Source organism: Enhydra lutris, unplaced genomic scaffold, assembly GCF_002288905.1.
Source record: "Enhydra lutris kenyoni isolate GAN:26980312 unplaced genomic scaffold, ASM228890v2 scaffoldscaffold24, whole genome shotgun sequence".
In the NCBI taxonomy this organism is placed as follows: domain Eukaryota; kingdom Metazoa; phylum Chordata; class Mammalia; order Carnivora; family Mustelidae; genus Enhydra; species Enhydra lutris.
Window position 1 is genome coordinate 11,593,441 of NW_019154108.1, and position 27,902 is coordinate 11,621,342.

The 27,902-nt window shown below is 44.1% G+C and overlaps 1 protein-coding gene across 2 annotated transcripts in view; it reads left to right on the forward strand.

Moving 5' to 3' along the window:
• The first annotated feature begins 4,776 nt into the window (after positions 1-4,776).
• LOC111150812 (saccharopine dehydrogenase (putative)) overlaps positions 4,777-27,902 on the forward strand; it is a 35,157-nt gene continuing 12,031 nt past the window's right edge. For both annotated transcript variants that reach the window (XM_022508426.1, XM_022508427.1), the window contains exons 1-5: positions 4,777-5,072; positions 6,571-6,683; positions 12,646-12,726; positions 14,852-14,981; positions 18,010-18,059. In XM_022508426.1, the coding sequence (XP_022364134.1) occupies positions 4,883-5,072; positions 6,571-6,683; positions 12,646-12,726; positions 14,852-14,981; positions 18,010-18,059 (564 nt within the window). In that variant the 5' untranslated portion in view covers positions 4,777-4,882. The remainder of the gene's footprint in view (positions 5,073-6,570; positions 6,684-12,645; positions 12,727-14,851; positions 14,982-18,009; positions 18,060-27,902) is intronic.

Here is a 27,902-nt window from a genome sequence, read left to right on the forward strand (position 1 = left end):
AAATAAATAAAATCTTTAAAAAAAAAAAATCAGTAACCTTGGTCCTATCTTATTTTGAGCTTTTCACATTTTGTTCATCATGGATATTTTGCATTGTCTTTTAAAGTTATTTTTTAAAATATTTTATTTATTTATTTGACAGAGAGAGATCACAAGTAGGCAGAGAGGCAGGCAGAGAGAGAGGAAGAAGCAGGCTCCCCGCTGAGCAGAGAGCCCGATGCGGGGCTCCATCCCAGGACCCTGAGATCATGACGTGAGCTGAAGGCAGAGGCTTAACCCACTGAGCCACCCAGGTGCCCCTTTTTCTTGTTTTTTTGTTTTTGTTTTTGTTTTTGATGGCTCCTTAAATTTTGCACTCAAAGCCCGGAGAGGCCCCGCGTTCTGGCCTTGGCACTTTTATGAGTGCCTGTGACATGTGATCTTCTGATATAATGAGAAACAATTATTTCTTTCCTGGTTCCTGGCACAGGGACCCTGAAACTCCTGTCATTTCCCAAGTGAAAGAAATGAGAGGGGCACCCTTTGTTATTCGTAATGAGCACCTTTCAAGGGTACCTGAGTTTATGCTAATGAGCTGAGTCTTGGCTCATTACCAGAACCATTAGGTCTGGTCATAACCATTGACCAGTCTTGGCGGGTCCCTAGAGAGCTGCTGGGTGGGGTCTGCTCCCTACCCTGCAACCCCAGAAGAAAGAATGATGTCGCCAGAGAGTTGGAATTTTCGGTTCCACCACCAATGGCCAATGATTATATCGATCAGGCTTCCAGGCAGGTTGGTGAAGGTATCCACATGCTGGGAGCACGAGACACCCCAACTCTACAGGAATAGAAGCTTCTGTGCTTGGGACCCTTTTGGACCTCATTCCACCTCCCTCTCCATCTGGATGTTCATTTTTAATGAACTTTTTAATATCCTTGATAATAAACCTGCAATAGTAAGGGAAGTGTTTCCCTGGTAGTCTGTGAGCCTCGCCAGCAAATGATCAAACCTGAGGAGGGGGTTTTGGCTGGCACGGCAAAGGTACCGATGGCCCAGGGCTTGTGACTGGCCTCGGAAGTGCGGCGCTGTCTTGTGGACTGAGCCCTCCACCTGCGAGGTCTGTGCCACTAAATACTCCCACCACGGTGGAGTTCAAGTTGCCACCGTGACTTCAAGTGGCTCATAAAATTGCTGGAAATCGAACCCTTGGCTCTTGTGAGCCAGTATGAATGGCCTCATGGTGGTATGGGATACACAGCTTATTAAAAATAAAAACATTAAAGGGGCACCTGGGTGACTCAGTGGGTTAAGCCTCTGCCTTCGGCTCAGGTCATGATCTCAGGGTCCTGGAATCGAGCCCCGCATTGGGCTCTCTGCTCAGCAGGGAGCCTGCTTCCTGGCCCCCCCGCCACACCTACTTGTGATCTCTCTTTCTCTGTCAAATAAATAAATAAAATCTTTAAAAAAACATTAATGATAATAAAGTATAAATGTCTGAGGATATGCACAGAGAACTTTTGAGTAACAGATTTTCAGCTAGGGAAAAAAAGAGAAAGTGATATGTGAAAGGGAAAGAAGAAGTAGTAGCACCCAATTGATTAAAAAAAAAAGGACTTAGTTTCTGTTGTTTTCCTAAAAGATCAACCCAGACTAATTTCTTTTCACTGAATCATTTTTAGCATGATGGGCAGAGGCTGGTGGAAACAATGAGTATAGAGAGATGGGCCTGTGTTGTACTACTCAGCAACTTCTTGTGTGCTGAGAACCCCTGTTCTAAAATGTGGTCGCGCGTGAGGGATTTTCTGATTGTGTTGACTTCTTTGCCTGTCTTCTGTTTACATTTGGAAGCGTGGCATTATCCCCTGGAGATTAACAAATGACTCTGGCAATCAGGACAACTTAGAGGTGACTCTCCATTACTTCTTCCCTTAACACTCAGCCGTAACTACCATAATGATTCTTAAGTGTGGGTCCTACTTACATCCACTTTCTGCCTCCTTCCTACAGTCCCTGCCTCCCAAAGTATAGTTCTCTTCTGGAATAGCCTTAAAGCCACTTCTGTGTTCCTTTATTTCTCTCTGTCTGATTTGCTGTGTCAAAGATACACAAAATCAGGGGGCTCCCTGTCCGCTCAGTTGGTAGAATGTGCAACTCTTGATCTCATGGTCTTGAGTTTAAGCCCCATATTGGGCGTAGAGCCTATTTCCAAAAAGAAAAAGAAAGAAAGGAAGGAAGGAAGGAAGGAAGGAAGGAAGGAAGGAAGAAAAGAAAAGAAACAAACCAGACACCAGATGAAATGGTAAAGGTAGATTTTAATCAGTAATACATTATTGCACTAGGGAAACTGAACTTAACCAAGGCGGCCCGTGAAGGAAGAGGGAACCCAGGAAGAAAAGAATGACAAAAAGTGGGAAGAAGTGGTGGGTCTACGTGAAGCATTGGGGCTTGCTAATTAGAGCTTACTACCCTCCTGCAGAGGCTGGGAAGCTGGGGCCCTATCTTCAGAGCTGGTTGGAACAAACACTGAATTCTTTTGGCAGCCTGGAGTTCCCTCAGGCAGACACTTTAAGCCAGCATCGTCCTTGGAAGGCGGCCTTGAGATGTTATGAACTGTATCAGTGTTTGTTCAAGTCTGTAGAGACCAAGGTCAAGGCCTCGTTGAGGAGAGGGGTCAGAGGGGTTTTGCTGCAGTTTGCTCCAGGAGAGAAGCCATGTCACCTGGCAAACTCTAGAGCTGGCAGTCCAGGAATTCTCCTCTCCTTTCAGGCCCCAGGTCGCAGAGGGCTGGGTCTCTGACTTCACCAAGAGGGTGGCCAGTGATCTTGTCCCCAAGCTAACCTCGTCTTCTCTTGTAGGATGAGGGGGCTCTCATTCTCTTTGGTGCTACCCTTAGAGCTGAAATGACCCTCTATGCTGGTCCCCTGGGGAGAAGGGATCCCTTGGAGGATTACTTCAAGAAGAGCCTGACCTTCTGGGACTGCTCGATGCAAAAGCAAATTCTTCCACGATGCCTGTCACCGTAGATCAGATGTGCTTTTTGGAGTTTGAATAAAGGGACTGGTACAGATTTACTCTTTCTTTCCTGAATTTTCTCTGCTCAAAGGAGCGTTTGTGAGATTTATGCATATTGTTGTGTGTTACAATGGACCCAAACATGTGCCTTGGGGGGAACACAGGAACCTGGCCTCAGGGGTAGGACTGTAGATGACAAGACATGATTCCCACAGCAGCTTCTCTGCCCCTTCTGCAAAGCCAGCTTCTGCTCCTTTTTAAAAATTATGATTATAGGGGTGCCTGGGTGGCTCAGTCGTTAAGTGTCTGGCTTCAGCTCAGGTCATGATCCCAGGGTCCTGGGATCGAGCCCCACATTGGGTTCCCTGCTCAGCGGGAAGCCTGCTTCTCTCTCTCTCACACCCCCTTGCTTGTGTTCCCTTTCTCACTGTCTCTCTCTGTCAAATGAATAAATAAAATATTAAAAAAATAAAAATTATGATTATAAAAGTAATGTGTACTTGTTTGGAAAGCTCAAAAGTTTTAACAATATAGAAAGGTAAAAATTTTAATGTGCAAGTCCCTTTCTGCTCGCCTAATTCATACAGATCCACTTCCTAGTAATAACTACTAACACTGCTGATAACAGTTTCCACTCACTGAGCAGTTACCAAGCGTCGGGCATGTTCCCAAGCCTTTTACAGCGATTGTTTTAGGAAGACCTGTCATGTATTCTGCCCAAGGTTTCATCGGAATGAACACATCCTTTTCATCTTAAATAGAGAATTTATGCTCTCATGTTGTTAGTGAACTTGCTCCTTTCACTTACAATGTATCTTGGATAATTTCCGTGTCACAACACGTATGCCTCCCTCATTCTTCTCCACTTGCATAGATGGTATTGAATGGATATGATACCAACTTTATTAAACAAGTCCTCTGGGGGAAACTGGGTGGTTCAATTGGTTAAGTATCTGAGCTCCCAGTTTATTCCAATGGACTTTTTGTATATGAAATCCTTCCCCGGCTCCTCTTTTCTTCTATAAATAAGGGCTCCCCTCCTTTGTTCTGGGGACTTGCATCTGATTTTGCCATAGCTCATTTCTCCGGAATTGCAATTCTCTGCTATTTCTGGTTAAACCCGATTTTGCTGGTGAAATAGGGGGCAGGGCTCTTTTTAAGGTTAACACAAGTCACTAAGCAAATCCTATAGCCAAAGGGGATGGAGGTAAGCTCCTCTCCGGGAGGACGTAGTAACTACACAATTATTTGGAATTCTTCTGGACCCGGAGATGGCTCTTCTCCCCCATGCATTTACTAATTCATTTAATGTATTAAAATGCTTCTGGATATATGAATCGCACAGCTCAAGAAACTTACTTCTTCTGCATTTGGAGGATCTCCCTAACCTCCCTGCTCAAAGGCAGGCTAGCTCTGGGAGTTGTTTCCCTCAGGGAGTCGCGGGGCAGTGACAAACATGAAGGGGGTCCCCAAGTCCCTGGGCGGAGGGGCACCAGGGGTGGTGGGGTCAGGGGCTTGCAGTCTAGGGCGCTGCGGCCTTGGGCCCCAGAACCCATTCGCCCTCCACCTGCTCTGCTCCGGCTTCGCGAACACTCCTTGGCCTTAGAGCTTAGAAAACAGTTCTCCCGCTGCGGGGTCCCTGCAGACATCAGGAATTGGGGCCAACTCCTTCCCTGTGCGACGGTCTCGCGGGCGCACCAGGCGCGGGCGCGGGCGCGACCCTTGCGCGGCGGCGCGTGCGGGGCGTCGGGAGCGCGGCGCGCTGGCTGCGGCGACGGCGACGGCGGCCGCGGAAGAGGCAGTTGCTGCGCCCGGTACTGGGGTCGCTGCGTGAGGCGCAGGCGCGGAGGACTCCACCCTTCCCAGGCTTCGGCTTGCTGTGGGCTCGTCATGGCGACCGAGGCGAGGCCCTTCCACCTGGTGGTGTTGGGCGCGTCTGGCTTCACCGGCCAGTTCGTGGTCCAGGAAGTGGCCCGGGAGCAGGCGATCCCGGGGCTGAGTCCCCGCCTGCCCTGGGCCGTGGCGGGCCGCTCCCGGGAGAAGCTGCAGCGAGTGGTGGAGAGGGCTGCCCTGAAGCTGGGTAAAGGCGGGGTGGGCGGCTTCCCGCTCCGGGCAGGGGTTCGGGTCGCCCGCAGCGAGCGTTTGTCCTTCCGGGGGCTGGGGGTGGGGGAGGCTCCCCAGGGCTCCCCCGGCCGGACGTCCGGAGCGGTGCCTGGGTGGGGGGCCGTGGCTTTGGGCCGCTCCCCACGTGAAGCCCAGCGGTAAATGCGTGTCTCCTGTGTTGAACCCCCCCGTTGGCGTGGCGGGCCCCGCAGGCCAAGCAGCCGAGGACTTCGGTTCTTCCCTGGCCGGCCCGGTGTCCCTCTAGAGCGGGGTGGAGGGGGAGCTGGTGGGGCTGGAGGGTTCTCGATGGTGAGGTCGGACGGGAGAGGAGGGCATTGGTTTCCCCGCGACCGTTCGTCCTCTCCCCTCGCCTTGGGTTTTGGCGTTGGGCGAGGCAGCTTTCCAGGTTTCGGGGACGTCGTGGACTTCGCTTTTCAGTTTCTTTTTTGCTTGTGAGAATTCGCCAGCGGGCTTACTCTGTCGCGTTGGCTTTTTCTTTTAGCATTCGTTCCACAGGGTTTTGCTGCGTGGTCTTATCCGTGCTGGGTCCTGCCCTAAGGCCTGGGGTACGGATGGGACAGCGAGACAGCACACACATTTAGGTCTCAGGAGCCTTTAACTGCGGCTCCTTCCCACCCGAGTGGACCTCATACACACAAATGCGTCTGCATTTTTCTGTTTCATCTTCATCTCACTTCTGATTCCACCCTGGGCCCCCCAGTGCAGAATCCTTTTTGCTGTCACAACCAATAGGCACTCTTGACCAAAGAGCTTTTTAGTGTTTTTTGTTGGTTTGTTTTACTTTTTCAGAAGAAACAATTTCACTGTTGAAATATGGTCTTCCATTTCCTCTTCCTTCCCACCAAGACTGTACAGGTGCAGCCTAGCTAAGTAGCCAAGATTGTAATGCCCAGGTTCAGTCATTGTGGGGAATACCTTGATCCATCAAAACCTGCATTCCGCTAATTACAGTAATTTACTCATTATAAGCCTATAATGAGTGTTCTTACCTAGACTGTGCTCTCTACCTCAGAGTCCTTTTTTTTCTCATGTCGATGTTAACAACATCTTTTTACCGCCCTCCTCCCCAGTATTTTGTCATATATAATTGGTTGGTAGTTGATGAGAAACTTTTATAATGGAATTCTTGCAACAGAGAAGAAATCAGGACAGTCATCTACTCGGTATCTAAATGAAGGTGAAATTGTCATTTACACATGGTTATTCTTTGTTGCTTAAGTTAGATTTTTTTTTTTAAAGCTTAATGATTTTTTCTTTAGCAATCTGTAGTGGTAACTCCATATTCCTCATAACTTTCTCTCTCTCTCTCTTTTTTTAATTATCTGGTTTTAAAAACTTTTACCTCTTGTTAGTATATTTAGTAAATCTGCTATCCCTGATTTCTATAAAAAGACGATCTGGAAGATCTAATGCTGTATCAGGATTTGCTTCAGACGATTTATTTCTTATTTCAGGAAGACCGACACTCCCATCCGAAGTTGGAATAATAATTTGTGACGTCACGAATCCAGCCTCACTAGATGAAATGGCTAAACAGGCAGCAGTTGTCCTCAACTGTGTGGGGCCAGTAAGTCATCCCCCCGGTTTTGTGTCGGAACAAGCGATGTATTCATTTCCAGCAGAGTCTGGTATTTGATATTTCAGAGGAATATAAGGACAGAGGACAGAAGAGTTGGTTCAGGACTTCAAGCCCGTGTGGGGGAGTTTTCATTCCTTATGAGGAGCCAGTGGATGTGACCCAGGTTTCCTGAGAGAGAGTCAGACTCTCAGTGGCACTACTTCAGGGACTGGCTCCTGGTTCCTTCATTGGTTACAGCTCTGATTGCCAGCTTTTTTTTTTTTTTTTTTTTTTCCTTACTGCATGCTTCTTAAGTAAAAAAATGTTTGAGCATGTGCTCCTAATATATTTTTTTATTTCCTGATAAATGATATTCCTCTATTATTTATTCAGTACAAATATTCACTGAATGTTTATTACATGGATACTGCTCTAGTGTGGGTACCTGGGACATAAAGGTGAACAAAATTGAGAATCCCTCATGGACCTTACAATCCAGTGGGTGAGACAGAAAACTAAGGTTATAATTGTAGGTAGTGATTAGTGCTTTGAAGAAAAATCAAGCGGATAAGGAGACAGAGAGATTGGCACATGAGTCTCTGTGAGGTGGATGGTCATCAGGACCTGACATTAGTGTCGAGCCCCGAGTGAGGTGAGCGGGGGAGCTGTGGGAGTAGTTGAGAAGGTGCTGCAGGGAAGGGCAGCTATAGACGTCCAAGATGAGCGTGGTTTTGCAGGACAGGAATGCCAGAGAGGGCAGAGGTGGGAGGTCACGTCCGAGAGGAACCCAGGAGTTAGGTCCGAAGGTATGGCAGGCCAGGTCAGGGTTTGAAGTGTGCAGAGTCTGAACGGTTGAAAGCCAGAGCATGAGCTCATGTACGGTTTTGTAGTTCCTTGTCTTCTGAGAGAAAAAAGGGGTAATAGGGGAACCACAGGGGAAATAGCCCAGGCAAGCCGAGCACAGGATGGGGGTGGAAGAGGTGTTGAGAGTGGTTGGGGTCAGAGGATGCTTAGAGATTCGAACCATCCACTGTTGTTATTCTGGACATGGAGGACACACTTCTGGCCTGTGTCCCAGGGTGAATGTTGGTAATATTTACTGGTCTGTGGAAGCCATCTCAGTTGCCAGAATGTTTGAAAACTAAGCATCTAGGAGATTGGTAATCACTTTTTTTAAACAATTTTTTAAAGGAATTTATTTATTTATTTATTTGAGACAGATACAGAGAGAGAGAGCATGAGCAGGGGGAGAGGCAGAGGAAGAGGGAGGAGCAGACTCCCTGCTGAGCCAGGAGCCCAACATGAGGCTGATCTCAAGGACGCTAGGATCATGGCCTGAGCCAAAGGCGGTTGCTTAACCATCTGAACCACCCAGGTGCCCCTGATAATCATGTTTTAAATGAAAGCAGAAAGGTTTTTTGATTATCCAGTAAAAATGTGTTCAAATTATTTGTTTAGATTAATCTCATTCCTAATTAGTTTTGGTTCTGTGCTCTCTTGCTACGACCGTTCTCTTCTGTGTATCCTCAGCCAACCTCCTTGCCCTTCCTACCCCAGTACTCTGGAAAAACCCAAAGCTGGTTTGTGTATGTGTGCGTGTGTGTGTGTGTGTGTTCTATTTATTATTTATTTTAAAAATTAGTTTCCGAGGTAGATTGTTGCATATAACACGCACTGCTCGTTACCGTACATGCCTTCCTTAATGTCCAGCACCCAGTTACCCCATCCCCCCCACCCACCTCCCCTCCAGCAACCCTGTTTGTTCCCTAGAACTCAATGTCTCTTATGGTTTGCCTCCCTTTCAATTTTCATCTTATTTTTCCTTCCCTTCCCCTGTGTTCATCTGTTTGTTTCTTAAATTCCACATGTGAGTGAAATCATAGGGTATTTTTCTTTCTCTGACTTTTGCTTGGCCTAACACACTCTACCTCCATCCAGGTCATTGCAAATGGCAAGATTTCATTTCTTTTGATGGCTGAATAGTATTCCATTATATATATACCACATCTTCTTTATCCCTCCATCTGTCAGTGGACATCTAAGCTCTTTCCACAGTTTGGCTGTTGTGGACATTGCTGCTATGAACATTGGGGTGCAGGTGCCCCTTTGAATCACCAAAACTTTTTCCATTTATTCCAGTCCCGTTTACCTTACCTGAACTTGCATCCCCTGTCAGCCAGTAATCCCGTAGCTCTGTGTGTCTGGAGAAAGTGCGTCCCCTTGCTGACAGTCCGTCTTTAAGTATGTGGTGACAAACCTCTGTGGGGCCTCAGCAGCTCCAGCCACCCTAACCCCACCTGCCTGGACTGTTCTCTCTCCTGCTGTTTGAAGCAGCAGCTTGTGTCCTCTTTGTCTTCATGTTTTAACCTCCTGTCCCTCTTCCCTCGGTGATCTGATGATTTTATTTCCTTTTTTTTTTTTTTTTTTTTTTTTTGTGCTATGACAGTCGAAGCTGTTGAAAGAGAATTTCTTCACCTGCGTACCTGCATTACCCTGACTCTGCCTTCCCTGTTTTGAGGATTTGAAGACCCCATGTTGACATTTTAATCACATCTGCCCTTCTTCTGGACTGTTTCTTTGCCCCCTTTGCAGCTAAATTCCTTGAACGCGTTCTCTCTCCTTCTACATCCACTTTTCTCAGCTCCCACTCCATCCTAAGCCACTCTTGCCCGACCTCTGGAAACCTCCCTGCTTCAGGGAGCCTGGTCTGCTAAGCCCTCACCAGCTCCCCACACTCACCTGGATCCAGGCTCTTGGCATTTATCCCCCCTCGGTCACTTCCTCCTGTGTTTGGCTCCTGCGGTCTGGTTCTTCCCTGGTTTTCTGCCAGCTCTGTCCCCCTCCCTTCTGTTGGATATTCTCATCTTCCTGTAAGTACCAGAGGCTCAGTGCTTGAGCCTTACAAACTTCTCTGTTTGCACTCTCTGAGCCAGACTTTTAAAAAAAAAAATCTATTATTAATATTGTAATAAAACACAGATAACCATAATGACCATTTTAGCCATTTCTCAGTATACAAACCAGTGGCCTTTGGTCCATTGACAATGTTGTGTAACCCTCACCATCTTATCTCCAGAACTTGTCATCATCCCAGACAGAAACCCAGAAGATTGGTTTTCATTTGTGTGGGTTTGTTTGTTTTTTTTTTTTTTGAAGAGAGGTCTTTGGTGCTTCCTACTTGTCCATTTTGGGCCAGCATTTTTGAACTGCGTAGTGTAGTAAATTGAGACTCAGCATTAAAAAAAAATGATCAGGTAGCCTAGAATAGAAAATAGGGTGAATTACATGTAATATGGGTAAGTGCTGGTTTATGAAACTTGTGTTTCCGTTCGGTATATTTGTGTATATTTGTACATATTGGCTGCCACATGAAGTGGATTTCTCAACGTGGGTTGTGGTCGAAAGGTTTCGAATGCCCTCTGGATGCTGCTGGCCCACGTTAGCTTCCAGTGAGGACTGCCCCCGAAACCAGATGGGGAGGTGCGGCTGCCTTCTTGGTGTTTCCACCTGGGTGATTCATGGGCATCTGAGTCCCTAGGTTTTTGCCCCAAATCTGCTCCTTCCTGGGCTCTCCTGGGATTGGCATTTTCACTTTGCGAGTTTGGGGTCGTTACCAGTTTCTTTGCAGGTTTTTGTTTGTTTGTTTTTACCTCTTTGTCTATTTTGTGAAGGTTTATTTAGTTAAAAAACAGGATATCTGTAAAACTACTTAGGCATGTGTAAACAGGCATTCAGTTGAAATATACTGAAAATGAATGAATGAGGGCATCACCGTGGGCCCCTCTGCATGAGGGACACTCCCAGGCTGCCCTCAGGGCCCCTTGTATAGTTTCCATTCAACACCGGACCACGTCAAGTGGCCCAGGGAACATGCCCAAGTCAATTCATGTATTAACTGTTAATGAGGCTTCATTTTTTCCTTTGTGTTTCCTTTAAAAAAAAAAGCATGAATAAACATACTGACTTTATTTCCGTAACTGAGGGAATGGGTCTGTGGGCCCCTTGAGGCAAGCCTGCCTACGTGGCTGGGAGACAGCCACGTTAGGACGTGGAATGCTGAGAACAGGATTGCAGTTTTGACCTATAAGCTGATTGGTTTCGCTGGGGAGAAATGTCTCCTCTGAGATCAAGGATTGTTACAGTTTGTTCATTTATTTCATAAAAGCACAAGGTTAGAAAGTAGAGAAAAACCAAAAAAAAAATATATATAGGGATGTTAGTGTTGAAGTCTCAACCTCAGATTGCCCGGAGAAGAGAGAAAGGTGGGCCAGTTAAGACAGAATATGATGTGGGGGTTGGGGGGGGGATTGTGGCAGAGAGGGGAGCGCATTCTGTTTCCAGAAGGAGCTGTTATTTCAGAAAGCTCATTAATGCTTTACTGCCGCTTGCCAGTACTTGTAGGTAAACCCAGTAGCCAACAGGCTGTGGCTCACTCTCTGAGACCTGGGAAGGTAAGCCAAGGCCAGAAGGCTGAGACTGGAGGGGCCAGGAGCTAGCCTAGGGCAGCCACGAACAGGGGAGGGGCTCCAGGGAATGGAGGGCGAGGAAGTAGCACAATTAGGAGATGATAGGCAGTTGAGAGCTGTTGGAATATGGGGATGAAGGGGTTGTGGTGTGACCTGATGCTTTTCGTGACATGCTAAGAAGTTTGGACTTTCTCCTGTAGTAGGTATAGGCACTGTGGAGCTAGCAAAGGATTTTAAGAGATGTATATGTATCTGTGCATGCGCGCGTGTGTTCGTGTGTGTACGCAACGAAATAAAGATAACATCAGATTCTTATTTTAGAATAATGATTTGGTGTTCTTTGGCCATGGGACTACCTTGGCTGCAGAGAAGTACAGTAAATCGCATGAGAGGTGGTAAGGGTATGAACTCAGATTTGGATGTGTAGAGGGGAGGGAACTGATTTGAGATTTTTCAGGGAACTAATTCGTAAAACCTGGTGACTTCCCGGGTAGGAGGAGTAAAAAATGGCTTCTAGGTTTCTCACTTGCAAATTTTGTGGAGAGCGAGGCCAATCATGGCAACAAATGAACTTTCTCCTCTTCCTGTTGGTCTGTATTTTGATTAATAGGACCAGTAGCCCCCCCCCGCCCCCACTGCCATTGGCCTCCTTGTCTGTCTAATCAGCAAGCCCAGTCACTTCTATCTCTTTAACAGTCTTACCCTTGGTGTATCCGTCCCCTTCCTTACTTCCGCCCTTTGTCATTTCTTAGCAGCCATGGTGTTGTTTCCTAGTGGGTCGGGCAGAGTGATGTGTGTTTTCTGTAAACCTTACACCACTGTCCTACTTAGGATTCTTCAGGAGAGCCTAGTAGTCCTGACCTGGCCCCAGTGTTCCTTCCAGGCCCGTCTCTTGTCACGTCCCTGTCAACTACTCTGAGCTTCAGCTACCCTTACCTTTTCTCACACCTTCACGTATACTTTTCTCTTTATCTGGATTTTTCTTTTTGCTGGCAAATCCTTGTTCTTCAGAATTCAACTCGAATGAATCGCTTGGTCTATAAAACTTCCTGTTTGGTTTTCAGTTAGAGGTGAGCACACGTTCCTCTAATTCCATCGTGCCTTCATTCACGCTGTGAGAAGTGGTGTGGTGCAGTTACGTGATTTTTCGGCTCCTTTATGAATATTTGATTCTTAATAACTAAGACTCTACTTGCAAAACTCAATGGCATTTCATTCATTTAAGCTTGCTAAAGAAGGGGTGCCTGGGTGGCTCCGTTAGTTCTGTGTCCGACTCTGGATTTAGGCTTAGGTCATGATCTCAGGGTTGTGGGATCGGGCCCCAGATCGGACTCTGTGCTCAGCCCAGACTCTGCTTGACATTGTCTCTCTCCTTCTGACCCTGCCCTGTTATGTACACACATTCTCTCTCTCTCTCTCTCTCTTTCTCAAATCACTCACTCAGTCAGTCAATCTTCAGGCTTGCTACGTGAGAGTAAACGGTTGGTTTTCTTTATTCCCTCCAGTATCGATTTTACGGAGAACCTGTAGTAAAAGCATGTATCGAAAATGGAACGAGCTGTATTGACATCTGTGGAGAGCCTCAGGTATGTAAAATGAAGAAGAAAGAAGGGCCTTAACAACACAGCTGTCTGTGAGAGGGGGGATTGTTTAGTGCCGCCCCGCAGACCTGTTTTAGAAGTCAGGGACCCCCACCCTTGTGCTGAGATGTGTGGTTCCACTGACGGCTTGAAGGAGAGTCAGGTCTTTCGTTCTCTTGAATTTTTTTCTGCCTTACCACCTCATTTCTTCCAGGTGTTTTGTGTGTAGGATGTGCTGCTTTCTCTAGCTTCCGCGTGCTGTGAGAGGGCTTAATTAAAATGGTGCGCTGTGTGTAAATTCTTAGAATCTCACTTTTGTAACGTTTTCATAACGAATTCCCTTCTTGTAATCAGACACCTTTACAGCATTACAGAAAAGGAAGTGTAAAATCCTCCAAACATAAACATTATAGATACTGACACTCGAGTGCTTACCGCACGCCCGACACTCTGCTAATCCAGCATTTTGTGTCATCTGAATGTTCCACGTTCCTGTTAAGTCGGTGTTGTCTGGCCTGTTTTGTGGATGAGGAAACTGAAGCTGCGGGGGGTTAAGTTGTGCCGCTGAGTCCTGCCTCCACTCAGTAGAAGCAGGACTCAGCTGGGGTTTGCCTGCGCGCAGGAAGCGGACGTCCGCAAGCACCAGGCCACCCCAGCTCCTCGAGAACTGTCACCTCGTCTGTCCCTGCGGACTCTGCCACTGTCCTCACCAATGTGCCGATATAGTAACGTACTGGAAAAGGCTAGGAAAGTGTGAATTACCAAAATCGAGTCAAGAAGAGGTAGGAAACCTGAGTGAAACAAACCCATTCCTGTCTTATTAAAAAAAAAAAAAATCCCACAGCAAAGAAAATGATGAAACCTTCCTAAAGTGTCCTATAAACTGCAGTAAAAGTGATCTCAAAGCCTAATAAAGATCCAGACTGAATAAAGGACTCTTACGAGGCAATAATACAAATCAAATCACCTAATTAAAAATGGGCGAAGGGGTGAGTGGAGACACGTTCTGTGGAAGAATCCCAAATTGCTTGTGTAACTACTCCACCCTCGAGGCGGGGAGCGTGACTCACCACCCCTTCCTCAAGGGGCGCCACACAGAGTCACTCCCTCCCCGAGAGAACAGTACAGAAGGGAGGCAAGAAGAGAATAACTTGGTGGTGGTGAAACCTGACAAACGCTACCTCAGCTGAGCGTTCAGGGCCACCGTCCACACTGGTAAGTCCCAGTGACAGTACATACCCTTGATGGAATGTCACAAAATGCACCTTACCCCTGTGGTCTCCCCCTGCCTCCCAAAAGCTGTAAGCCCACACTGGTCAGGAGAAGAATTCCAATGGGGGGCATGCTACAAAATACCTGATTCAGAGTCCTCAAAACTGTCAGGGTCCTGAGAGTCCGAGGAGACTGTCACAGCCAAGAGGAGCCTCGGGACACATGACAGATAAATGTGATGTGGGATCCTGGGGGAGAGAAAGGACATTAGGTGAAAACTAGGGAAATCTGGATAAAGTATGGTCTTTAGTGATAATGTTATCAATGTTGGTTTGTTAATTGTAGCAAATGTTAACAGAAAACTCTAACAATAGGAGAAACTGGGTCGGAGTACATGGGAACTCTCCACTACTCAGATTTTCTGTGAATCTAGAACTGTTCTAAAAGTAATTTGTAAAAACAGGCAGAGGATTTGAACAGGCATTATTCTCCTCTTCCATCCCTTCCTCTCCTCCACATTGTTCATCCCAACCATGTGTGTGTGCCGACCCATGTCCGTAATGATGCCCCCTCTGTGTGATACGATTTAGAGATGTGTTCTTGCTGTCTTTGTGGGTTTTTTGCATATTAATTTAGTTTTTCATAATATTACTTTTGCATTTAGAAGTCATTCTGAAAAAGTTAATAGTGTCATTAAGTCAGATCAGCCCTTGCCCCACACTAGTTGCCACGTGATAGATGTACACTAAATATTTGCTGAAAAAGTGAAAAACATTTCCACAGTTAATATTTCACTACAAAGCCACATTGGTTAGCATTTTCACAATGTAATTGCTTTGTCTTTTAAGGTCTGTCATTTAATGCTGATGTACATGTTTCTGTATAGCTCTGATTGAGATTTTTGTCCTGAATTTTTTAGTTTTTGGAATTAATGTATTGGAAGTATCATGAGAAAGCTGCAGAAAAAGGATCTTATATCATTGGAAGCAGTGGCTTTGACTCCATTCCAGCAGATCTGGGGGTAATATATACCAGAAATAAGATGAACGGTAATTATCAATCACTAAGCAGTAATTGAATTTAATAATAGAAAATTTTCATGTTTATAACTGTGATGAACTAAAATCTAGTTGGGAAGAGAGATAATAACTATAAATGGGTAATGTTCAAACGCATGATTTGTTTGGGGCACCTGGGTGGCTCAGTTGTTTAGGCATCCAGCTCTTGATTTTGGCTGGGTGGTGATCTCAGGGTTATGGGATCAAGCCCTGTGTCAGGCTCTGCACTGGATGTGGAGCCTGCTTGGGATTCTCGCTCCTCCGACCCCCACTCACCTTCTCTAAAAAAAAAAAATTAAAAAATAAAAAAAATTTAAGGGGAACCTGGGTGGCTCAGTTGGCTGGGCGTCTGCCTTCGGCTCGGGTCGTGGTGCTGGGGTCCTGGGATTGGAGCCCGCATCGGGCTCCCTGATCAGTGGGGAGCCAGCTTCTCCCTCTCCCGTTCCCCCTGCTTGTAAGTGCTCTCCCCCTGTCTCTCTGTCAAATAAAATCTTTAAAAAAATTCAAAATAAAAAAACCCCACTTGCTTAGTTTTGACACGATTTTTTAAGATGCAGTTAGTACCGTGTGTATTCCAAAGTGAGGAATTGTCCATTGTCTCAACTTAGTTATGGTTAAAGCTGCAAAATTTCTGGAAAAAGAATTTCTGACAGCCATTATAATCCAAACTTGGTTGGTTTAAGAATTAACACATTTAAAAATACAATTGATGTAACTATTATAATTAAAAGTTTAATTTTTTAAAAAAGATTTTATTTGAGAGAAAGAGAGCAAGAGAGAATGAGAGAGAGCATGAGCTGAGGGGAGGCAAATGGAGAGGAAGAGGCAGGCTCCTGATGAGCAGGGAGCCCGATGCTGGACTCGATCCCAGGACCCTGAGATCACAGCGATCATGACCTGAGCCAAAGGCAGATGCTTAACTGACTGAGCCACCCAGACACCCTATTATGATCTCCTTGGGAGCTTTTTGATGTGAATAATACCAGTTTAGAACTAAAAACCCTTTATCTTAAAAAAAATGGAAAGGGGCGCCTGGGTGGCTCAGTGGGTTAAAGCCTCTGCCTTCGGCTCAGGTCATGATCCCAGAGTCCTGGGATCAAGCTCCATGTCCGGCTCTCTGCTCAATCAGGAGCCTGCTTCCTCCTCTCTCTCTGTCTGCCTCTCTACCTACTCTACCTGTGATCTCTATCTGTCAAATGAATAAATAAAATCTAAAAAAAAAAATATATCAATATTGTGGTAAAACAATGGAAATTAGTAATGTCATGCATATTTTAAAAGGGTCCATTTAGAAAATGACATGAAACAGGTAACTCCAGTGTCATATAAACTATCCTAAGAGCTTAAAAAGATGGAAAGTGTTCTAGTTTATAGCAAAAAGTTAGCATAACTCAAACCAAAGTCCCTGATAGATAGCACCCAAAGAAGAAAGAAAGCTACAGATCAGTCTTGCTTTGTGAAATTAGTAGTCAAAAAAATGCTAAATTTTTAATGAATCTTCAATGGCATTTTAAGAGAATAATATATCAAAACCAAGGCTTATTAGGAAGTTATGTCATCATCACATCAGAATATTGAAGGTGAAAAGCTAGATGTCCATCTCAGTAAATGATTTGACAGTTCCTGCCATTTATTGATTGCAGGTTTTTAGGAATAGAATACTTTGTTAACAGAATTAATGTCAGAAGGCAATAGCCAATATCATACTCAGTGATGAAATGCTAGAACCATTCCAAATAAAAAGAACACGAGCATCTCTTTTTAAGTTATTTATTTATTTTAGAGAGAGTGTGAGTGAGTGTTGGGTGGTGGGAGGGATAGAGGGAGAGAAAGTCCCAAGCAAACTCCATGCTCAGTGTGGAGCCTGACGTGGGACTTGATCCCAGGCTCGATCCTACCTAAACTGAAATCAAGATGGGTCATTTAACTGACTGAGCCTCCCAGGCGCCCCCCCAACTGAATGTCTTTAAAACACTTAATCTTAAAATCATGGATCTGGTAGGTCCCCATTTATCAACTTAAGTCTCTAAAGTTAAGACATTTTCTTCATGATAATTTTACATATTTCTTACTAAGGTTGTTTTTAAATATTTAATAGTTTCTGTTCTTTTGAAAGGTCTTTTTTCTTTTAAGGGAGAAATAATACTTTAAGCCTTGTTTTAAAACTTTGTTTTCAGGGGTGCCTGGGTGGCTCAGTGGGTTAAGCCTCGGCCTTTGGCTCAGGTCATGATCTCAGGGTCCTGGGATCGAGCTCCGCATTGGGCTCTCTGCTCAGCGGGGAGCCTGCTTCCCTCTCTCTCTGTCTGCCTCTCTGCCTACTTGTGATCTCTCTCTCTCTCTCTCTCTCTCTCTGTCAAATAAGTAAATAAAATCTTAAAAAAAAAAACCCAACAACTTTGTTTGGATACCGAACCCTAAGAGGGAGCATTTCAACAAGTGCCCCCACTGATTGTTTGGCACAAGTTGTCCACGTGTTACTGTGTGTCGCCTTAGGCGGTCCACGTTTTCTGTGGTGAGGGTAGATCATTGGGCCATAAACTCAGGCAGCGTTCTCGGAGCAAACCTCAGAATCATCTCAGGGGATTACACTTCATGATCTAGGTGTTTATTGATGGTCACCAGGCAACATTTAGATGACTGTGGTTCTCATCATTGTTGATGACCAGGTTGTTCATTCTCTTTCTCAGGGTCAGCTTTCCAAGGCCCCACGATTTTGTTTTCTTTGGAATTAAAACTAGGAAGACCAGTTTTAAGAAATTGCTATATTTTGGGATGCCTGGGCAGTTCAGTTAAGCGTCTCCCTTTGGCTCAGGTCATGATCCCGGGATCTGGGATCGAACCCCTCGTTGGGCTTCCTGCTCAGTGGGGAGTCTGCTTCTCTCTCTGCCCTTCACCTTGCTTGTGCTCTCTCTCTCAAATAAGTAAATAAAATCTTTTAAAAATAGGAATCATGCATTCTGCATGTCTTAGTTGTGTGGATTTTATTTGATTTGACTCTACCATTCTGCTGCTCTCGTAGGCACTCTGACTGCTGTGGAAAGTTTCCTGACTCTACATTCCGGACCTGAGGTTGGTTTTTCTGTTTCTTAGGTGTTTTTTAAAGTTAACAAAAACATTTTGGAAATGATACATGCCTCCTAAAAAGATTTCGATGAGTTAAATTTCATACATATTTGTAATTTTTAGGGTGTGAGAGTCACTATGTTTGATTTTAAAGAGTAAAGATGGTGGCTTGCTGGGAATTACCTAGACTTAAAATAGAATTTTGTTACAAACAGCTGCACGGTTCAGTGTATTAGAATGAGGTCCCATGATCCCAGCACCAAAATATCTCTCGTTGTGTAATAACTGTTGTCAACCAGTTCAGTCGAAGTCTGTACACTCGTGTCGTGCACCTCACGGGCTAAGGCCATCGTGGCCAGAAAGAGATGGTGATGTCATCACTGACCGTCCAGCCTGTTGGGGAACGTGAGACCTGAGGTGGCCGTATTCCCGAGGCCCATGTTTACGATAGGCCTTTTGTTGCCGGCAGTCTGACCCAGGTCCAGGTCTGCGCTTGAGGTTCTCTTTAAAATCCATTTGTTCAGCAAGTCCTCTGTGGTGGTGCAGATATATATAGCAGTACAAGGTGGTGTGACCCAGAAACGGAGAAGATGCAGGCCAGTCCTGAAGGGGAGAATAATGTGGCTTGACAGGAGAGAGAGACATTAAAGAGATCAGGTGAAATACTGTAGGATTCTGAGGGTGGAGAGTCAACCCTGCTGGGAGGCCAGAGGTAAGAGCAGCCCGGAGGAGCTGGGCGCATGCCAAGTGTCAGAGGCGGGAGCCGTGGAGCTGGGCTAAGGGAGAGGGAGCAGTGTCTTCAGGACACAGCTGCGGGATGGTATGAGCGTGTGCGGGTGAGACTCATGGTTCTAGTCGTCCAGATTGTGGGATCAGGTTAATAAACACAAAGCTGTGTCACGCATGCTAAAATCCGTGGTGACAGAGAATGCCCACTGGAGAGTCAGAGTCAGAGTAAAGGGAAGTGATAGTGGGCCCGAGTAACTGGGGAAGGCCTCCTAGAGGCCTTGCTGAGTTTAGCTGCGAGAAGGAAATAGCATTTGGAAAGTCAGAAGCAGTCACCTGAACAAGGCTCGGAAGCAAGAGTGAGATACATGCATGAATCTGGGGGGCATGGCTAGAAACCCAGCTCCACCCGGTTTAAACCAGCAACACGAAGAGGAACTAACTGACTGCAGGGGATAGTGTGGGATTTACCGATGTCACATTCCTTTCCTCTGGGTTCCTCTGTGTGGCTCTCAGTGTGGCAGGGAAGGTGCTGGCATTCCCAGGGATACATTGTCCTTAAAGTTCCTCATTTCCTGGGAACAGCTAGCAGAGTTGATGTATCACATCGTAGGAAAGATCAGTCAAGTATGGGGCCTTTGGGCTTTTCTTGAGCCCATCAGTATGACCTGGTGCAATGGTGTAGTCAGATTGCCTCGGCCTGGGTCACAGGCCTCTGGAGGGGGCACCAGAGAGAGAGTTCCATCTCTCCAGCATGGAACACGTTCCAGATAGGAAAGAGAGTTTTATAAGCAGAAGATGAGTTAGAGGACTGCAGGGAGTTGCTGCAGGATGACAGAACCCAGATGTCACAACAGGGAGATCGTGAGAAAATTGGTAGAGTAGAAAAGAGGCTGCTTTTGAAAGAGCAGCAGGAGATGCAGTTGGAAAGAGAGCTGGTGTCATGAAGGTGTCTTCCCTTCACTAGAGGGTAGACGAGCCCCTGGTGGTTCACAGGGAGGCGAGCCAGATTGGGCAGCAGGACTGCCTGGGCTTGAGTTCTGGCTCTGCCACTTAGGGGTGACATGAGCCTGGGCAAGTACCACACTGTCCTCACGGGGCCTCCCTTCCTTCATCTGTAAAAGGAGATGATAATAGTATCTGCTTCATGTGGTCACTGAGTCAGTGACTCTAAATCAGAACAGAGGCTGGCAGTTAGCAAATTGCCCAGTAAACGTTATTATTATTTTTATTAATATTATTTGAACTTAAAGTTGGAGCTTGACCCAGGACAAGAGAGCTGAAGCCTCTGTAGGAGTGCATTTCCCTCTCTCATTCCCCCTAAAGCAAAATCCACAGCCCGAGTTTTACAAGGATGGGACAGGTTCTGTGTATCCCCAGTCACTGAGCTGTCCTGTCCCTCCTTATCTTTCTTTTCCCCTGGAGGTTTTTTATTTTACACACAAAATTGTACCATAGACCACATGCTTAAATTTCAGAGGATTGAAATTATAGTGTAGAATTGTCCTGTCTGTCCAGTCGGTCTTCCCGCCGTGATGAAAATGTTCTGTGTGTGCTGTGTGGGGGCTTACACAGTGGCTGTTGGGGCTCTAGAACAGGTCAGCCACTTGCCTGTTGCAGGTGTCAGGGGGAGGGGCAGAGGGAGAGGGAAAGGGAATCTCGAGCAGACTCTGTGCTGAGCGTGGAGCCCAGCATGGGACTCCATCTCATGACCCTGAGATCCTGCGATCACAAGCTGAGCCGAAACCAAGAGCTGGGTGCTTAACCAACTGAGCCACCCAGCTGCCCCAGCCCATGGCCTTTTTCATAGGTCCACAAGCTAAGGATGATTGTTTACATTTTTAAAGGGCTGCAATAGAAATACAAAGAATAGGTCATAGAGACCATCTGTGGCCTACAGATTGGACCTTTCAGAGATGGTTTGCCAACCCCTGTCCTAGAGTGTGTTGTAGACCACAGTACAGTTGTACTAGAAATCACTAGAAATCACTAGTTGTACTAGAAATCACTAAAGAGATAACATGATATAATGATATAAATTTAAAATACATTTCATCATATGCAAATATACAGAGAAATCTCTGTATATTTGCATATGATGAAATGTATTTTAAATTTATATCATTAACCCAGACCTTTTTTCTAAACTCCAGACTTAAAACATCTAATCACCTAATTAACATCTGCCCTTGCACACCTGATAGCTCTCTCAGACTGTGCCTTGACCATAACCGACCTCCTGTTTCTTGTTTCCAAATGCACTCCAACCTCGGGTCCTTTGTGTCTGTTTCAGTTGGTAGTGGCGTGTCTTTCCACACAGGTCGGACAGTGGGGTCATTGCTCTCTGTCCTCTGAGGACAGATCCTCAGATCCCGTCAGTTAGGAAATCCTGTTGATTCTGCCTTTGCGAAACGTGAGAATCTGATCACTCTTCACCATTTCTTTCTCCCACGCCTTATTCTTGCTACCACCTGTTCTTGTAGAGTCATGCTCGACATATAGCCGGGGTGATCCTGTTCAGACCTCACTCAGACCATGTCCTTCCGGTCATGTGCAAGAATCCAAGTGACGTGGCCCTTGTCCCCTCTCTAGCCTCCTCTCCCACACCTGGGCATTCTCCCTCATTTACGCTGACCCGTGTGCCCCCTGGAACATGCCAGCACACTTCCGCCCTCCACTTTTGTCCTGGCTTTCTCCTTTTCCTGCAAATACTTGTCAGAGATGTTTGCATGACTGACACCCTCTTCTCCTTCAAGTCTTTTCTCCATTGTCACTTTCCTGATGAAGTCCCATTTAAAATTGCAAACTTAATTCCATCATTTTCACTTCATCATATTTACTCTTTTTCTTTTTTCTTATAGTACTTTGCACCTTCTAAAGCCTGTGTATTGTATTTTTTATTGAGTTTGTAACCCTCTCTGGAATGTGAGCACCACAAAAAGAAGGATGTTTGTCTTTTTAGTTCACCAAGCACCCAGAACAGTGCTGGTCACATAGTAGGAGCTCAGTAAGTGTTTTTGTCGGCTGACTTGAGTGGACAAGGCTAACTTAACCTTAATTCTGAAACCCTACAAGAACAATTCTGGGATGCAAAAGTCCAGTCCAGTTTCATGTTCTAGGAACACAGATATAAAAATTCTAAGTAAAATATTTGCAAATTAAAAGCAGTAATACATAAGAATAATATATTTTGACCAAGTTAGTTTTAGAGAGGAATAGGACGTGTCATATTACATAATCACTATAATCCACCTCACTAACAGGTTAAAGGAGGACAGTCTTATGATCATCTCGATAAGCAGAGAAAAAGTGTGGTAAAATGTACTTTCTATTCATGATTAAAAACTTACAGCAAGCCAGGAGTAGAAGGGGAGATTATCTTTTTTTTAAAAGCTGTAATAAAGTTAAATCTGTATTTAACATTGAAAACTTTTGCTCTGACCGCAGGAATGAGACCTGGGTGCCCATTACTTCTGCCAGATTGTAACCAGAGCAGTAATGCAGGAGAAAAGAACAAAACTGTATATAGGTTGGAAATGAGAAAACAAGGGGCGCCTGGGTGGTTCAGTCGGTTAAGCATCTGCCTTTGGCTCAGGTCATGATCTCAGGGTCCTGGAATCATGCCCCGAGTCGGGCTCCCTGCTCAGTGGGGACCCTGCTTCTCCTTCTCCTACCCATTCATGCTCTCTCTTGCTATCTCTGTCTCTCAAATAAATAAATAAATAAATAAATAAAAATTTTTTTAAAAGAAGAAACAAAACTATTTTCAGCAGATGATATAATTGTAAATGTAGGAAATTCCAAAGAAATCTATAGGCAATATTTTTAGAATGAGTAAATGAGTTTCATAGATTGCTAGAAAAATTTTTTCTTACCTGATTTCCTTGGCTAGACCCACCAGTACAGTGGGGAGTAGAAGTGGCGAGAACTGATGTCTTTGTCTAGCTGTGGGTTTTTATGGATGCTCTCATCAGGTTGAGGAAATTTCCTTCTAGTAGTTTGTTGAGTTTTTAATGTGAAGGGTGTTATATTTTATCAAATGCTTTTTCTGAATCTGTTGAGATGATCATGTGGTTTTTGTTTTTTCTTCCCTTCTTCCACTGTATGCTTAAAATTGATTTTGGTATGTTGAACCAATCTTACATTGCTGGGGTGAATCCCACTTGGTCATAGTATATAATCCTTTTTATATTGCTGGATTTATTCTACTAGCATTTTGTTGATGATTTTTGCATCTATATTCATAAGGAATATTAGTTTGTAGTTTTCTTACGATTTTTTTTGTCTGGTTTTGGTATCAGGGTAATTGGTACTGACCTTTTAGGAAACGTTTGCAAAGAAGTGGTATTAATTCTTGAAATGTTTGGTAGAATTCATCAATGATATCATCTGGGCGTGGGCTTTTCTTTGTGGGAAGTTTTTTGATTATCTCTTTACTTACAGGTTTATTAGGATTTTCTATTTCCTCTTACATCAGTTTTGGTAGTTTGCACTGGCATTAGTTTTCTAGGCCTGCCGTAGCGAACTGCCGAGAACTGGGTTGCTTAAAAAACAAATTTATTATTCTCACGGTTCTGGAGGTTAGAAGTTGGAGATCAAGTTTTTGGTAGAGTTGGTTCCTTTGGAGGCTTTGAGGGAGAATCTGCTCAGTATTTCTCTCCTGGCTTCTTGTGGTTTGCTGGCTCTTGGGCGTTTGGGGTGTGTAGATACTGCGCTCTGATCTCTGTTCCACCTTTGCATGGCCTTCTCTCTGTGGGGATGCTGTGTCCGCATCTCACAGGTCTGTTAAGGACGGGGGTCTACCCACTCTAGTTTGACCTCCCCTTCATTAATTATGTCTACAACAATCCTGTTTTCAAATAAGGTCACATTTTAAGGTATTAGCGGTTAGGACTTCAGCCTATGAATTTGGGGAGACACAGTTCAATTCGTAATGGTGTCTTTCTTGGAGTTTGTCCATTTCATCTAGGTTGTCTCATTTGGTGTGGTGTACAGTTGTCCGGAGTATTCCCTAATACTCCTTTCTGCTTCTGTAAGGTTGGTAGTGATGTTCCTTCTTTCATTCCTGGTTTTAGTAACTTGAGTGCTTTCTCTGACTTTTTCTCTTTCACTTTTTTTGTCAGTCTGGCTAAAAGTTTGTCAATTTGGTTGATTTCTTCAAAGAGAGAAATTTGGTTTTCATTGATTTTTCTCTTTTTCTATTCTCTGTTTCATTTATTTCCATCCTACTCTTTATTGTTGCTGGACACAGAATTAATATAAAAATTAGTTGCATTTCTATATACAAGCTATATAGAATTTTTTTAAAAAAGTGACCATTTTTAATAGCATAGAAAAAATTAAGTACCTAAGGATAGTAATAGAAAAATATGCAGTATTTCTGTGAAGAAAGCTATAACACATGATTGGAGACCTTAAGGAAGACAAATAAATGGAAGGATCCACCATATTCATGGATTGGGGAACTCAGTTTTGTTGTTATGATGTCAGTTTTCCTCAAATTGATTTATAATCCCATATAATTCCAATCAAAATCTGAAACGGGATTTTGTTTTGGTGTGCAACTTGGCAAGCTAATTCTTTTTTTTTTTTTAAGATTTTATTTATTTATTTGACAGACAAAGATCACAAGTAGGCAGAGAGGCAGGCAGAGAAAGAGGGGAAAGCAGGCTCCCTGCTGAGCAGAGAGCCCGATGTGGGGCTCAATCACAGGACCTGAGATCATGACCTGAGCCAAAGGCAGAGGCTTTAACCCACTGAGCCACCCAGGTGCCCCTTGGCCAGCTAATTCTAAAATATATATGGAAATGCAGAGGGCTAATAAAACCAAGACATTCTTGAAGGAGAAAAAGGTAGAAAGGTGCTCTTGGGTATCAAGACTCATTATTAAATCAGTGCATTACATTGGCAGTGGGACATCAGTAGGCCTGGAACAGAGTAAAGAGCTCAGAGTAGTTCATGTATGTGAGCACTTGATTTATGGGTAAGGAGCTTTTTAGGAGGTGATGCTGGGCCAACTGGGTATCCAGATGGAGAGAAATGAAATTAAATTCATACTTTGCACTGTGTACAAAAAATCAAGTTTAGGTGGATTACACCATGAGAGGCAATACAGTGAAGCTTCTAGAAGACGATGTGCATTTCATGGCCTCAGGGTTGGGAATGGCTTCCTCCCCCCCCGACAGACATATATTTTATTATTTTTTAATGAAGTATAATTGATACAACATTAGTTTCAGGTGTACAACATATTGATTTGATAGTTATATATACTCTAGTATATTGCAGATATGGTTATCATGATAAGTTAACATCCATTTCCATACATAGTTGCAAATTTATTTTTTTTGTGATGAATTTTTTTTTTTAAGTAGGCTCCATGTGCAGCCTAGAGCCCAACATGGGGCTTGAACTCATGACCCAAGATCAACACCTGAGCTGAAACCAAGAGTCTGATGCTTAACCAGCTGAGCCACCCGGTGCCCCTTGTGGTGAAAACTTTTAAGATTTCTCTTAGCAACATTCACATAGGGAATACAGTATTAACTATAGTCATCAGGCTGTATAGGGAATGGTTTCTTAAAAAAGACATAGAAGTCATTAGATATAAAGAAAAAGTGATAAATTTGTGTACATTTAAAATTGATAATGTCTGTTTATGAGAAGATACCATTTAGAAAATGGAAAGGCCAGCTGTAGAGCAGTTCTTTCTTTTTTTTAAGTTTTTTTTATTTTAATTCCAGTATAGTGAACATACAGTGTTATATCAGTTTCAGGGGTACAGTGTGGTGATTCAATACAATATAGGAATTCAAGAGTCTGTTTCTTGGTTTGTCTCTTTTATTTTCCTTTGCTTATTTTTCTTTCTTAAATTCCACCTGCGAGTGAACCATATGGTATTTGTCTTTCTCTGACTCTTTAGCTCCATCCATGTCCTTGCAAATGGCAAGATTTCATTCTTTTTTATGGCTGAGTAGTACTCCAGTGTGTTTCTGTGTGTGTGTGTGTGTGTGTGTGTGTGTCTTCTTTATCCATTCGTCTGTCAGTGGACTGCTTTGGGCTGCTTTCATAATCTGACTATTATAGATAATGCTGCAATAAACGTTGGGGTCCATATATCCCTTTGAATTAGTGTTTTATATTCTTTGGGTAAATACCCAGTAGTGTGATTGCTGGATCATAGGGTAGCTCTATTTTTAACTTCTTGAGGAACCTCCATGCTGTTTTCTCAAGTGGCTGCACCAGCTTGCATTCCCACCGACAGTGCAGGAGGGTTCCCCTTTCTCCGCACCCTCATCACCAACACTTGTTTCTTGTGTTGTTGATTTTGGCCTTTCTTCCAGGTGTGAAATGATTTCTCATTGTAGTTTTAATTTGCATTTTCCTTTTTTTTTTTTTAAAGATTTTATTTATTTGAGAGAGAGAGGATGAGAGAGAGCACGAGAGTGGGGAGGGTCAGAGGGAGAAGCAGACTCCCTGCTGAGCAGGGAGCCCGGAGCAGGACTCGATCCTGGGACTTCATGACCAGTGCCAAAGGCAGTTGCTTAACTGACTGAGCCACCCACGTGCCCCCTGATTTGCATTTTCCTGGCAAGGGGAGCAGCAGGCTTCCCACTGAGCCAAGGATCCCAACGTGGGATTCAGTCCCAGGACTCTGGGATCAGGACCTGAGCTGAAAGTAGATGCTTAACCGACAGCCACCCAGGCGTCCCAGATTTTTCCTGATGTCCTCTACAGTTGTTTGTATTTCTGTGGTGTTGGTTATTATTTATCTCCTTTCTTTTGTGATTTTCCTTGAGTCCTTTCTCTCTCTCTCTGTTTATGGTTCTGGCTAGAGATTTATCAATTTTGCTGATCTTTTCAAAGAAACCGCTCCTGGTTTCATTGATCACTTCTGTTGCTTTTTAGTTTCTGTATCATTTGTATCTGCTCTAATTTTTATTATTTCCTTCCTTTTGCTAGTTTGGGGTCTCGTTCTTTTCCTAGCTCCTTCAGGAGTAAGGTTAAGTTGTGTATTTGAGTTTTTTCTTGCTTCTTGAGGTGGGCCTGTATTGCTGTGAACTTCCCTCTTAGAACTGCTTTTGCTCTGTCCCAAAGGTTTTGGACTGTCCTGTTTTCATTTTCATATGTTTCCATGTAATTTTTGATTTCCAAAGTAGGAGCTATTTCTAACACATGATGAATCTTAATATCACAGTCTTGAGCATAAAAGGCCAAACTCAGAGGAATATAGGCTGTGTGCTTCCATTTCTGTAAAGTTTAGGAACAGGCAAAATTCACAAGGAATGAATACTTAGGTGGTAAAACTCTAAGGAAAAGCAAGTATTTGTCTTTATTACCGTGAAAGCAGGACAGAAGTTGGGCCTTCTGTCTACAGGGATATTTGTTTCATAATTTCATTAAATTGCCTCTTTATGTTTTGTGTACTTTATGTTTTTCAATAAGGTAAACAGTTTTAAAAAATGGACTGATATGTGCCTTTTTGATGGCTTATTTGTATAAGAAGATATTCTTAGGTTTCCAAAAAGCTGTTTTCTCCTGGTATTTGGAAATTTTTTATTTTTTAATTTTTATTTAAAGATTTTACTTTTAAGTAATTTGTATACCCGAGATCAAGAGTCATGTGCTTCACCGACAGAGCTAGCGGGGTGCCCCTGGGAATCTTTATGTTTGCAAACAGGTCACATTGACTGGGTCCAGATTGAGAGTAGCTTCACATAGAAACCCCTCAGAGTTTTAGCTCTGTTTGTTTTAACACAACAGAAGATACGAATCCGTATCAAAGTGGGAATTAAGTTTGGTGTCTCTCTGCCTTTCAGTGTCATCAAAGCTCTGATACAAACACCTGCATCTTCTGATGGTTTATTGTTTCTCTTATTCTGCTTATTAACAAGCAACAGTATCTTCACATCAGCTTTACTGATGCTCCTCTCTCAAAAATCTCGTGACAGAATTGGTTTAGAATATTTCTAAATAGCTTTGTTCATTCAAACAAGGTAAACTACCTGAAAGGTTATGTATAATCAGAATTATAAGTGAAGTTTAAAATACTTATTAACAGAGAATTAAAAGGCCCATCCGAAAGTTAGGAGGTAAAGAAGAGTCAGCACTAAGACATCAAGT